Here is a 14,353-nt window from a genome sequence, read left to right on the forward strand (position 1 = left end):
GAGTCTATAAGCAACATCTCCCCATTGCCTTTTGCCTAACCTCAGCTACTTCTCTGCATTCTAATACACTTAGACTGTACCTTGCCCATTACACTTAAATCCTGCCTTATATTCCTTATTACAATCTCATCTTATTAAATTGTAAGCAGCTTGAGGATAGAACTTGTGCCTAATTAATCTTTTTTTAATACTGCACAGCAACTGGCATTTTAACAGGCTCAAGTGTTTGCTGAATGAATGAGGAAATTAATAATGAATACTCTTAGGGGAAAAATTAATATGAAGAAGATGAATTATTATAAGCTTTTTCTTTCATGTTAAGTCAGCTGCTAATTACAGAAGATCGATTCACCTCTACCCTCCTAAAAATGTATTAGGATCCTGGACATTAAGAAATGAAGACTCTTGGCCAGATGCAGTGCCTCAAGCCTGTAATCCCAGCACTTTGGGAGGCTAAGGTGGGAGGATCACTTGAGCCCAGGAGTTCAAGACCAATCTGGGCAATACAGTGAGAACCAACCCCTACAAAAGAACTTAAAAATTGGCTGGGCATCATGGTGCTTGCCTATATAGTCCCAGCTATTTGGGAGGCTGAGGTAGGATTGTGACTTGAGCCCAGGAGGTTAAGGCTGTCCTGGGCTGTGATAGCACTGCTGCACTCCAGCCTGGACAACAGAGTAAGACCCTGTCTCAAAAAAAAAAAAAAGAAGAAGAAGAAGAAGAAGGAGGAGAAGAGGGAGAAGAGGAGGAGGAGGAGGAGGAGAAGAAGAAGAAGAAGAAGAGGAGGAGGAGGAGGAGGAGGAAGAGGAAGAAGAAGAAGAAATCATTGTTTTAAAAATAATTGTAGCAAAACAGTTATTTGAATATTGACCTATCAGTGGCATCTGATACGGCTGATCATTCTTCCCTGAAATACTTTCTTCACTGGTCTCCACACTCCTGATTTTCCCCTTTACTTCTAGCTATTCCTGGGTCCTCCCTGTCTCCCTGACCTCTAAAGACTGGAGACTATGAGGACTCAGTCCGTGGACCTCTGTCTAGTTTTTTCTTATTTACACTCACTCCCTAGATAATCTCAGCCAATCTCAGGGCTTTACATACCTTCTCATGCTGATGACTCTCACATTCATATTTCCAACCTGGTTCCCCTTCATCAACTTTCAAAACTGCTGCCAGTATAGCCCTGTTAATATGTAAATCAGACCACAGCTCTCCTCTGTTCAAAACCCTCTTGTGTTGTAGTAAAAGTCAAAGACCCTGTAGGGCCCCCAAGACTGCATGGTCTGAGGGATCCCTGCCTCTCCCTCATGTCCTGCTGTTCTGCCCACCTTCACTTTTCTCCCAGCATTTTAGAAATCTTGCAATTTCTGTTCTCTGTAACAAGCATGTTCTTTCCCAGATGACCCACTTCCTCACTTACTTAGATACTGCTGAAAATCCATCTTTTCTGCAAGACTTTGCTTAGACACACAATCTTTCACTGCTTACCTCAACATTTCCATCCTCCTCTGCAACTTTAGTTTTTATACTAAGCACTTACCACTCTCCAAGATACTACACATTATTTATTTTGCTTAATGTCTGTCTCACTCACTAGAATACAAGATCTTTAAGGGAGGAATTTGTGTCTGCTTTGTTCACTACGCAATACCAAGCGCCTAGGAGAGTTCCGCACATAATATATGATCAACAAGTAACTGTTGTATAAATGAAAGAGCTAGCATACCAAATACAAGAAGACAGGCTTCTCTAAAGAAAAAACAGATGTGATAAGCTAAAACAGAACTTCACATTGCTCATGTACTGAAATAAAATCCATCTTTCATAGGACAAACCTTTTCATGGACATGTAGTATACTCAGTTTCAATGAGAAAATCACTTACATTTCATTGTATGTAAAGTCTAGCTCTAAATTTCTGTCATGTTAGTATTTTAATAGTCAAGGTACATAATAAAGCATACTGAGGCAGAAATCTTTCATAATATTCTACATTAATATATTAGTAAGAACATATTTAATACAACCAGATGCATTATTTGCAGAAAATCTGAAACAAAATAAACCACTTAAAATCATGTGAAGCCAAATCTTCAGAAGTAATAATTCAAACATCCCATATGCCATCAAGATACTTCCAAAAATGGAATGTGATTTGCTCTTTTTCCAATAGCTTAAAAAAATGCACAAAATAGTAACGAACCATGGTAGTGAAAGAGTTACAAGAGCAATTTAATATTTTATGCCCCCACCTTGACCCAACTTATCAACCCAAGTCACAAGCAGGCCTGCCAAAGTGTACAGATCTCAGCGCACCTGCAGGGAACAAGGCTCAGAACTGTTTCCTCATACTGCAGGCTGCCTGGAATCACCCAAGTTAGCCAAATTAAAAAGACCCTCACCTCCAACCGAGATGAACAAATACCTGATTAAGTGACACCTGATTTTGCAGAAAGAATAAAAATAATAATGTTATTAGGCTGTAAAGAGTTTTAGAAAATGTTTAGGTATCAATGAGTTCACACATACACAACATTAGGAAATATTTAAAGCACAAATATTTTAAATGTAAAACACTTTGAAGTGTTTCTAAGTAAAATATTAAAATGAATATAGTCAACAGCTTGCATTTAAATTTTGTTTTACAGTTTACTAAATTCTTTGACATATATGAGGAACTGGCAAACTAGAGCCCACAGGCTAAATCCAGCACAATGCCTCTTTTGAAAATAAAGTTTTATTGGAACACTGCCACATTCATTTGTTTACATATTGTCAAGGATTTTTTGGCTACAACAGCAGAATTACATAGCTGCAAACAGAGACCATATGGGCTGCAAAACCAAAAAGATTTACTATCTGGCCCTATACAGGAGAAATTTGTCGACATCAGACATACACTATCTCACTTAATCCTCACGTCACCCTATTCAGAAAGCTAGTGAAGTCAGACAGAGCTCAAACCTACTACCACAAATAACACCATTTGTCCTCCAATGTGAAAGGAACAAATGCTCTGAGATGTTCCTTTTCCCAGAGTCATACACCAGAATACATCAGGCATACGTCACCTGGCTCCTGCTATAACTTACCATACATTTATCAGCAGACAGTTACTTGATTTGGATATAGTCTGTAGCCATGGAAGAATTTCTATATCAACCCAGATAATATGTAAGAAGGAATCCATAAATCTGGTCCTCAGAACTGTAGCTTTCATACTTTGCTCTATATCTATATTTGCTGAATCATCTGGAATCTTCAAAGAAAAATTATTGTTTCATCATAAAGTAAGATAGATTAATGAATGCATACGGGTGAAATCTATGTTAAGGCAAATTAGTGAAATGTTAATGGTAGAATCTAGGCAGTGGGATTATAAGTGAAATAATTTTTGTAAGTGAATAATTTTAAGGCATTTATTTTATTTATTTATTTATTTATTTATTTATTTGACAGCATCTGGCTCTGTTACCCAGGCTGGAGGGCAGTGGCACGATTTCAGCTCACTACAACCTCCACCTCCTTGGTTCAAGCAATTCTCCTGCCTCAGCCTCCGAAGTAGCTGAGATTACAGGCACCCACCAACACATCCGGCTAATTTCTGTATTTTTAGTAGAGACAGGGTTTCACCATGTTGGCCAGGCTGATCTTGAACCCCTGACCTCAAGTGATCCACCCACCTCAGCCTCCCAAAGTACTGGAATTACGGGTGTGAGTCACCGTACCCAGCCTTAAGTAAAATTTTAATTTTCACTTAAAACTATTTCAGTTCTATATATTCCAAGATTTTCCATATAAAATATTAGGGAAAAAACGCATTGCTTATTCCTAAGGTTCACTGAAGCAGAATATCCAAAAATGAGGCAGAACATGTTATTTTTAAAAAGTTCTCAGGGAGATTCTGACGCCACAATAGGTGTGGGAACTACTGCTAAAGAGTGTCATTCTGGATCAACAGAACTAATCATTTAGCCTAGAGGTTCTCAAAGTGTGGTCTAGGGATCCCCGGGGTTCCCTAAGATGGCGACAGTGTGAATGCAGAAGCAGATATGAACATCCATCTGTCTTCTCTCAAAGTCTGGCATTAAAGTGAACTACACAAGTGCAAAGAAATGCCACCATCCTCATTAAATTTGTTTTGGAAAATATGGGGGTTTTCCCATTACAAATGCTATGTTAAGATGTAATAGGGTCTATTGTTATATTCATATTATTAAACATTTTTAAAATGTATCATTTTAAATTTCTAATATGATAAATATCAATTGCTATAAATCAAAGCTCTTTGGGAGTCCTGAAAGCAAATATTTGAGAGCTGTTAATTCAGGCAATATACGGAGACAATAAAACACAAGTTCCAGGATCAGAGGTCTCAGATTTAATTCTTAGCACTCCCCTCTGATGGGTTGAATGACTTTGATCAAGTCAATTAATCATTGAGTTCAGTTTTTTTTTTTTACCTGTAAATTGGGGATAATTAGAGTGCCACCTCAAAAGGTTGTAGTGACAAATAAATGAGGATAAATTGTGAGTAGTGCTCAGCATCTAATATGCCCTAAATAAATGTTAAAAACATCTTGTTACTATTAGGTTTGTGTACAAGTAATTGTGGTTTTTGCAATTATTAATACTATTATTTAGTTAAAAGCACCCAACATGAAGCAATATTTGGAGAAGATGAATTTTAAAAACTAAATTCACACTGCCTAGGGGTCAACTGTACAAATTTAAGTTTCAGGCTCCAAAATAAAGCCAACAGCTCTCCCAGGTCCCCCACAAAACCTGCTGCCCATTAAAATTCCTTCATTGGGGTGCTTCTACTTTTTGGAAGCCCTGGATTACCTCAGAGGGTTTGGGGAGCCTCAGAGGGTTTGGGGACAGTCATTAACATCTGGAGTTAAGATCATCAGCCTGACATGGTAAAGCTAGAGAATATTTTCTAATTTTGGAGGTAGTTAGAAATGTAACAAACGTGCACGTTGTGCACATGTACCCTAGAACTTAGAGTATAATAAAAAGGAAAGAAAGAAAGAAAGAAATCAGAGAGAAAATGTGGTCTAAATTAATTCAGTAAACAAATTGTGATGCTAAAAACTAGGCTTAGATTGTAAATGATAAACAATGTGGTCAAACCAATGTCTAAGTAAATTATTTTAGTTTTTATTATTGCCATTCTGACAATCTATGATAGTACAGTCATAAAGCAATGACCCCAAGCTTATGTTTGTCTCTCTGTAGATGTGTTTTCTTGCAGCAGATCATACTACACTACTCCTCAATAACCATCAATGGCTCTCCCTCGCCTCTTAAATAGTCCACACATCTTAGCATGGCATCCATGGCACTCACTGCCTGACCACATGCTAAATGCCTGTTTCCTTCCCCCCCCAAAAAAACCCTTTCTCCACTTTTCATTCTAGTTACACCTAACTACTCATTGTTCCCTGAAAACGCCATATGTTTTTATGCCAGTATTTACCTAATTGGCTTTAATGGGTTAAGAAACATTAAACAGATTTTCCCTACAGGACTTCTGACAAATCTCCCAAGAAACAAATACAGTATCAGAAATCAAGACAATCAGTCTCAATGAAGTTATATAACTTGCTCAAGGTCACACAGCTAGTAAATGAGGACACTGATATTCAAATCCACATCTGACTTTAAAGGCAATGCTAGATAGAGCCAGAGGTGTTGGCTCTTACATGTAATCCCAGCACTTTGGAAGGCTGAGGAAGAAGGATGATGGCTTGAGTCCAGGAGTTTGAGACCAGCCTGGGCTACACAGCAAGACCTTGTATTACAAAAAAAAAAAAAAAAAAAAAAAAGGCTGGACAGGGTGGCTCACGCCTGTAATCCCAGTACTTTGGGAGGCCGAGGCGGGCGGATCACAAGGTCAAGAGATCGAGACCATCCTGTCTAACACAGTGAAACCCCATCTCTACTAAAAATACAAAAAAAATTAGCTGGGCATGGTGGCGGGCGCCTGTAGTCCCAGCTACTCGGGAGGCTGAGGCAGGAGAATGGCGTGAAACCGGGAGGTGGAGCTTGCAGTGAGCCGAGATCCTGCTACTGCACTCCAGCCTGGACGACAGAGTGAGACTCTGTCTCAAAACAAAGAAACAAACAAAAAAAAAGCCAATGCTCTTTCCCTTAGCTGCACTATTCTGATAGGTTTAGCACTTAAATGCTAGTGTCAGAAAGCAGGGCTTACAAATGACCTTCTTAAATGGGTAGAGCAGATAAATACTTTCCTCTGTCTCCTTTACCCTGCTTTGATATACTTGATAATGATTACAAAACTGATCAAATATGGATACTTTGCATAATTCAGAACTAACTAGCTACACCCTTCACAACTACAAAAAAATAAGACATTGCCTATTTTTTTTTTTAATTTTAATATTTGTAGTCCAGAGTCTCACCATGTTCCCCAAGCTGGTCTCAAACTCCTGGGCTCAAGCGATCCTCCCACCTTGGCCTCCCAAAGTGCCAGGATGATAGATAGGTATGAGCCACTACACCTGGCCAGCTACTTACTTTTTCATACGCAAGCATGAAAATGATGGGGGAAGATGTGGTGACTCTTCTGTGATTGCTATTCTTCTAAAAGTCTAACCTTTCACTAACTTTGTTTCAAAAGCAGATGTAGATCTCAGTTACCATTGGGACATCTGGACTGACTTCTCGGTGCCTCCTGGAACAGGAAGCAGCTATAGCATTAAGCTACGTGTCCTGAGTATAAGAACAGAAGAGAGAAGGGGACTTATGTCTTATAACTGATAATAGTGAAATTAGTAGCTTTCCCAAATCACTCTGATGAGCTATTTAAACATCTTATTTGGAGATTACATTTTCCATAATTTTCTCAGATAGTTCTTTTATTTACACAATACTAATGAAAAAAGCTAAAACAAAATTTATATTCCTTTTGCAGTTTGTCATAGTAAGAGCTCCAAATGGCATTTCATAATAAATACAACTATTGTAGATGTAGTTGTAGTTGTAAATAATACTGTAGATCGATAATAATTATTCCTAAAAGACTAAAAAAAATTGAGATAATAAATGCTTAATCACTAACATAAAAAGTATAAAAGTAAGTAGCTACCATAATTTGTGGCTCAGTTCCCCATGGAAAGTTTATTTCCTCTTAAGAAAAAAAAATAGAACACGATAAGCAATATCACAAAAAGAAAAAGGAAACCATAAATGATGCCACATAATCTTATTTCAATCCTGCACTTCTGCAATTTGATAAATAAAACTCTTCAACGAAATTCTAACATTTCAAACCATCCTGAGTAATTCTTATATTGCAGTATTTTATCTTCACTGCCCCCTGGTAACCTCCCTGCAAAATACCTCCATTGCTACTGCTCTGGGCAGAGTCGGTGCCTCCTCTCATAGAGACAACCTTGAAAGCCATCACTTGAGCCCACTGCAGTCCGTTCTTCACAGAAGCCAGTGCCATCACTCCAAGTGAAACCTCCATGTGCACAGCAGACGGAGGCCTGCCAGGCCTGCCCCATGCATGTGTCTCCTCACCAGCCTTCTCCTCAGGCCTCCAACATGGAAGGCTCATTTTTGCTTCCTCTTTCCTTTGCCTGGGTCTTTGCTTGACGAATTCGTGGCCCTTCCTCAGAGTGCCTTCCCTGGAGAGCCCCTGTGTGAAACAGCACCCCCATCCTCCACTCTACCACGCTCCACCCGTTACCATGCTTAATTTTCTTGACGGCACTTACTAATCTATTTGTTATTATGTGACTGCCATCTATCTTCCCTGTTAGACTAAGCTCTATGATGGCAGATTTGTTGTCATTGATGTCTGGCTTGCCAATGTCCCTGAGGCCCAGAAGTGACTGGCACAAGGTGGGCATTCCAAAAGTGTTAAATGAGTTCCAGCTCTCCACAATGTTTCTCTCTTCTGTAAATGTGTATAACACTGGCGATTTTCACAGTAACTCAAAGTTGCCTTGTATTGTTCTCTGGGGGGTGCCTATAGGTAGACTTATATAAAGTATTTTCTACTTATTTTGCATCCAGGAGGGAGTTACAGGGCCTAGTATTTATTTAAAACATAAATGTTGCTTAAAGCTTGCTAACTTGGCACAACTTTCAACCTGTTGCTACCTGTTAGAAAAGGGACAAAGTTGTTTATATCATTCACAACATATCAGCTATTATCTAGACATAGACATTCCATCACAAGATATGATAAAACTTAAGAAGATCTACTAGAAAAGATAAAAGAAAATCTGTCAAGAGTAACATATTCTCTAGACAAATTTAAATGTTTGTTTAAAACAGTAATTTCCACTGAAATGGCTCCAAGTAGTCTTCTATTAGCTCTTTGGTACATGAGTACACTTCGGAGTGAAAATAAAATTCAATATTGATTTTTAAAACCTTGTTTACATTATCACTAACTCACTACCACCATTAGCAAATATCCAATAAAATCAAACAAAACATACTGCAATACAGTATCTGTTATACTCAAAAGTCTAAACAAGAAGTTATAGCTTCATATATCAGCAGAGAATTTCAAATCTGCATTTATTCATTGAACAAATAAAATCAGACATTCAGAATAAAGACCATGTGTGAGGCACCATGGTTTGCACATTCTAGACCCTAGTCAAACTTTTCACTTTATAGTAATTAAATAACTATGACAATGGTCATATTGTAACAAATACTTTGTCAGGCTAGTGACTAGCTAATTAAGTCTTTTATAAGAGTGCAACAATTTAAAGCAAAGGGAATCCTGCCTGACAATTATAGAAATTAAAATACTCCGGGAAGTTTGGCAATTTATTCTGAGACTGAAAAGTCTTTCAAAAACTAAGTAGCAGCATGTAATCACCATCAAATTATGTAATATCTACTGAATACACAGTAGTCTATACCCCACTATACAAGTTTTTCTGGTATCAGTAAAAACTGTTCGGCCATAGTTATTATTCCAGGGTCGTGTTATTTCTTTTTACCATTTAATAATAATAGGAGTTCTTTAAACATTTATATTTTATAAAAGTTTATAAAACTTTATAAAAATTTACTATTTACAATAATTGCTATGGATTGTTGATTGATCCATAAATCCTATGGATTAACCCATAGGAATGGATAAACATCCTTTAAAACATGCTTTAAAAACACTAGCAAACATTCTCTACCTTGTGTTGTATGAACTTTGAAAAGTATTGCAACCAAACAAAACTAAGTACAGTGTAAAACTAATAGCTATAGGCCCTTTAACTTTTTAGCCTAAGGACCAGTACAACCCAAGTGTTTGCTTGTGTTGATGATTTGGATACATTTGCAGAATGTTGGGTTCTGTGTTGTCACAGAGTTGCTGCAACTGCCAAGAGGCAAGGGAAAGAATGAATGGTGCTGTTGATGTCCTTAAAATACCTGGTTCTGCAGACAACTCCTAATAGACACAGGCTTTCAGGACACCACTGGAAATAGGGCTTATGGAACACATGGACAAGTCACCCATTCTATGGCAGCACCTGGTCAGACGTTTCTTTTATTGAAAAAAATATATATATTATCGAAAGAAAAGTATATTTTAGGAAATTGCACTCTGTTTTTACTGTAACACAGTTCAAAAGCAAGCAATGCTATAGTCTTTCATGTGGTCTGTCAAAGTACTAAGAATACACCATTACCACTAACATATTTTGTTAGACTTTGCTCTCATCGCCTAAGCAGATGCAATCTAAATTATAGAGAGACTTGGGGGGAAGCAGGATCATGAAATAAAACCTAATGCTTATGCTTAGCTACAACATTCCAATTATTTACAATTCCCAGTGAAAATGCTACATTAGTAATTTTCAAGTAAATTTCTTCTTGTCAGTCTTCTTTAGGGACAATGTTTTCACTTGAGCTAGCTCCTGTCCCAGCAGGTTTCACAGGATTGAAAGACCTCTAGCTGTTGTAGGCCAATGCCAGTTCTGGCTGCATCCTTTAACCTTCCCTGGAATTTCATCTCATTCTAAGAATATGAAGCGATCTTCAATATTAAAGAACCAACATCAAACAGCAATTCTATAGGCTCTTTTATACAGCAAAGTTTCATAGGATTTGCATTTAAATCATTTGTCAGTTCTTTATTGACATCTGGAAAATCCACCCTGATTTATAAACAAAGTCAATGACACTGGCCAGGTCTTCAAGGTTTCAAGTACCTGTGCAAGGACAATGCACTTGTTATTAACCCAGAAGTGCATTACGGTGCACACCAGTGCCTCTTGTCTGGAGAAAAGAAGCTATTGAACCAATAATAAAATCATATTTCACGTAGAGACACTTTTTTTTTTTTTTTTTTTGGAGACAGAGTCTCACTCTATCTCCTAGGCTGGAGTGCAGTGGCGCGATCTTGGCTCACTGCAACTTCCGCCTCCTGGGTTCAAGTGATTCTCATGCCTCAGCCTCCCGAGTAGCTGGGATTACAGGCGCCTGCCACTATGCCGGGCTAATTTTTGTATTTTTAGTAGAGACAGGGTTTCGCCATGTTGGCCAGGCTGGTCTCAAACTTCTACCCTCAGGTGATCCGCCCGCCTCGGCCTCCCAAAGTGCTGGGATCACAGGTATGAGCTACCGCGCCTGGCCCATAGAGAGACATTTGAATGAAAAAAGTCTTTGGAAAAGGTAAGAGACATAAAGTCGTATTTTGAATAGGCAAACAGCAACCTCAATACAGCACTTGTAAAGTTGACGTCCCCGAGGGGACTTTGATGAAGACCACTGGGTGAGGACGGTCATGGGTTCCATATAATCTGCAGAAGGCCTCGGTTTGCAAAGTCCTACCCAGATGAATCACCTCTGATATTGAAAGGCCAGACTGCCCTCTGAGGTTTCTAAGAGATCCAGGTATTTTACAAATGTTTCCTCTACAAGCAAGCCTGGTCTGAGCTTTTTTAAAAAGCACCCAAAGGCAAGTCAAGGTTAAGCGTGTCACCAGCCCCAAAGCAAGTAACCAAGGACTAGCTGGACTTCCGAGCCCTGAAGGCCTGGGCATAAGTTGCTGCTGGCGCCCTAAAGCTGACTCCCGCCTCTTTCCATCTGGTACTATGTCCTGTGGAGCCCGCCTGGGCTGGCACGGAGGTAGTCTTGCCCCACCTCCCTCTGGCCCCACTTACTGTTGCTGGACTTGAGGTCCCGGTGCAGGATGGGCACGAAGGCCTCCTCATGCAGGTAGAGCATGCCCCGCGCTATCTGCACGGCCCAGTTGACCAACACGTGCGGAGGGATGCGGCGCGCGCGGCGGGGACCGGGCGCGCGCGGGTCCGGGGCGGTGTTGGCAGCGGCCAGCGCGCGGTTGAGCGCTCCGCCGCGGGCGAACTCCAGCACCAGGCAGAGGTGCGGTTGCTGCAGGCACACGCCGCGCAGCTCGATGATGTTGGGGTGCCGCAGCATGGCGAAGAGCCGAGCCTCGCGCCGCACGCTCTCGGCCGCCGCCGCCGCGTCCTGCTCCGGGTCCTGGCGCGCCGCCTTCACGGCCACCTCCTGGCCCTGCCAGGTGGCGCGGTACACCTGCCCGAAACCCCCCGCGCCGATGAGCTCCTTCAGCTCCAGCCGCTCGAAGGCGACGTGTACCGGGGAGCTGGGCCGCGGGGGCGGCGGCGCGGGCGGCTGCGCGGGGCTGGCGGCCGGGCGGCAGGGAGCTACGTAGTTGGCGGGGAAGATGCCGAGGCGCCGCTGCACCTGGCCTGCCCACCAGCCCTCGTCGCCCGACACGGCGGCGTCCTGCGACAGCACCTCCACCAGCTGGCCGCGCCGCAGGCTCAGCTCGTCCTCGCCGCGAGCCTCGTAGTCGTAGAGCGCGGCCCACAGCCCCGCGCCCACCGAGGCCGAGCCGCCCGAGGAGGTGGACGACGAGGACGCTGAGCCGCCGGGGGCTCCCCCGGCCGAGGACACCGGGGTGTCGGCCGCGCCCGCGGCGCCCGGCAAAGCCATGGGGGCAACTGTGCGGGGAAGGCGGAGCGGGAGGCTGGGCTCAGCCTCCCGGGCGGCCGCGGGCGCGCATCGTCCGGCGGGGTGGCCGTCGGTGCCGGGGGAAGGCAACGGGGGAGGAATCGCGATCGGTGACGGCAGAGATCACGGGCTAGCTGCCCGAAGGGCCCAGCCTCGGCCCGCGTTCCTGCCCAGCCGCCTCTGCTGCCGCAGCGGTCCCCGCAGCCGCGGGCGATGTCCCACCATGGTCGTGCCCAGGCCCTGCGGCCCGCCCGCCGCGCGCTCCTTAGCCCGAGCCTGGGACGCCCCACCCTACCCTAGCCGAGCCAGGGCCGCCCCGCCCCCTCCGGCTCCATTCCGCACCGCCCCCCCACCCCCCCGGGCCCGCCCCCCCACCCCCCCGGGCCCGCCCCCCCACCCCCCCGGGCCCGCCCCCCCACCCCCCCGGGCCCGCCCCCTAGGCCTGTCCCCAGGGCCTTCCCGCCCCTCCCCCAGCCTCCCCGCCCTCTCTAGGTTCTTTCCGCCCTCCTTGACCCGTCCCGGGCGCCCAGTCTGCGCCCGCCCTATGGGCCCGCCTTCCTAGGTTCGCCCCACCCTTCCCCACCAACTGCACCAGTCCGCCCCGCCCTCGCCAGGTTCACTTCCCTTTTCTGTGCCAGTCCCCAGAGCCTCGTCCCGCCCCTGGCGCTTGGGCCCGTCCCCCACCACCTTGGGCCGGTCCCGCCCCCTGGGGCCGCCTGGCTGGTCCCACCCCGCCCCCGCCGCAGGTGCTCCGGAGCAATGGTGAGCCGCGCCCACATGGTCTGGGAGGCGAGATCGGCCGTCATCCGCTATAAATTTTCGGGAGAGTTTAAATTAAGCCAAAGGTAAGACTGAGGGAGGGGACGCTTCTCCAAGAAGCGGTGGGAGAGCGTTGAGAAGATGTGGGGCTTTAGGGTGTGGCGGGGAAAGAGAGAGTTGCAGTTCTGGGAGAGTGACAGAGAATCTCAGAACGGGCTACAGAAGAAATTGTAGCACGGTGCCAGACCTGGGCCAGTGCGAGTGGCAAGTCACCATGCTAAGTGCGTTTGAGCCACCGTGCATCTCAGAACTGACTAGGTTACAGATCGCAGCGCAGAGTGACCCGTGGTCAGTGTAGTCCCAGAAGCTCCATGATGGTAAATCCCTTGCTTATTTTTACTGTCTGCTCAGATGGAAAATGCCCCAGTCTCCCTGGAAACCCACAGGTTTGGGTTTAGGAAGCATTGGCAAAGGCTGGGTGCCAGACGTTGACAGGTTACTGTGGCAGGTGATGAGGCTAAAAAGATAGAAGAGTTTAATTATTAAAATTCTAAAATATTAGATTATCCTGTAGTAGGCCAGAATCTCCTAACGTGTGGATCCTGTACTTCCAATAACAGGAGGGACAATTTTAGATATTATGAGGATAGGACATACAGTAACATTCTGAGTTACATAAAGAGAAATGTATTGCCTTTTCAGTTTTCTTTGTCTCTCAGATCAAACTATTTATTGGCTGTGTGACCTTGAGCAAGTTTCTTTATTTCTCTATGACTCAGTTTTCTCGTCTATAAAATGGGAATATAATAAATAGTACCTACTTTACAGGGTTTTTTGGAAGACTAAATGAGTTAATAGTTTTACAGTGGGTCTTCTGCATCCACAGAATCAACCAACAGCTGGTCAAAAATGTTTTTTAAAAACCCAAAAAATAACAATACAATACAAATAATACAAATAAAATACAGCATAACAACTATTTACAGAGCATTTACATTATATTAGGTATTATAAGTAATCTAACTATTTAAAGTATGGGCATACTTTGGAGATATTGCAAGCATGGTTCCAGATCACTGCAATAAAGCAAGTGACATGAATTTTTTGATTTCCCAGTGCATATATATAAAGTTATGTTTCCAGTATACTGTAGTGTATAAAGTGTGCAATAGCATTGTGTCTAAAGAATGTTTATACCTTAATTTTAAGTACTTTATAGGTAAAATGTGCTAATGATCATCTGAACCTTCAGCAAGTAATAATCTTTTAGCTGGCAGAGGTCTTGCCTCTATGTTGATAGCTGCTGACTGATCAAGGCAGTGGTTGTTAAAAGTTGGAGTGGCTATGGCAAATTCTTAAGGCAACTATGAAGTTTGTCACATGGATTGACTTTACCTTTCACAAAAGACTTCTCTGTAGCATGGGAAGCTGTTTGATACCATTTTAACAATAGAATTACTTTCAAAATTGGAGTGATCCTTCTCAAACCCTGCTGCTATTTTACCAACCGAGTTTGTGATATTCAAAATCCTTTTTGTCATTTCAAAATGTTCATAGCATCTCCTCTGGGAGTAGATTCCATCTCAAGAAACTACTTTTTT

The 14,353-nt window shown here is 43.1% G+C and overlaps 1 protein-coding gene across 2 annotated transcripts in view; it reads right to left on the reverse strand.

Annotated features, from left to right (window-relative positions):
- MAP3K21 (mitogen-activated protein kinase kinase kinase 21) overlaps positions 1-12,272 on the reverse strand; it is a 57,900-nt gene extending 45,628 nt beyond the window's left edge. Inside the window, exon 1 of one of the 2 annotated variants that reach the window (XM_024254260.3) lies at positions 11,159-12,272. In XM_024254260.3, the coding sequence (XP_024110028.2) occupies positions 11,159-11,975 (817 nt within the window). In that variant the 5' untranslated portion in view covers positions 11,976-12,272. The remainder of the gene's footprint in view (positions 1-11,158) is intronic. The other variant, XM_054561343.2, reaches the window with a different exon arrangement.
- Between the last annotated feature and the right edge of the window lie 2,081 nt (positions 12,273-14,353).

This window comes from Pongo abelii, chromosome 1 (genome assembly GCF_028885655.2).
Source record: "Pongo abelii isolate AG06213 chromosome 1, NHGRI_mPonAbe1-v2.0_pri, whole genome shotgun sequence".
Lineage (NCBI taxonomy): Eukaryota > Metazoa > Chordata > Mammalia > Primates > Hominidae > Pongo > Pongo abelii.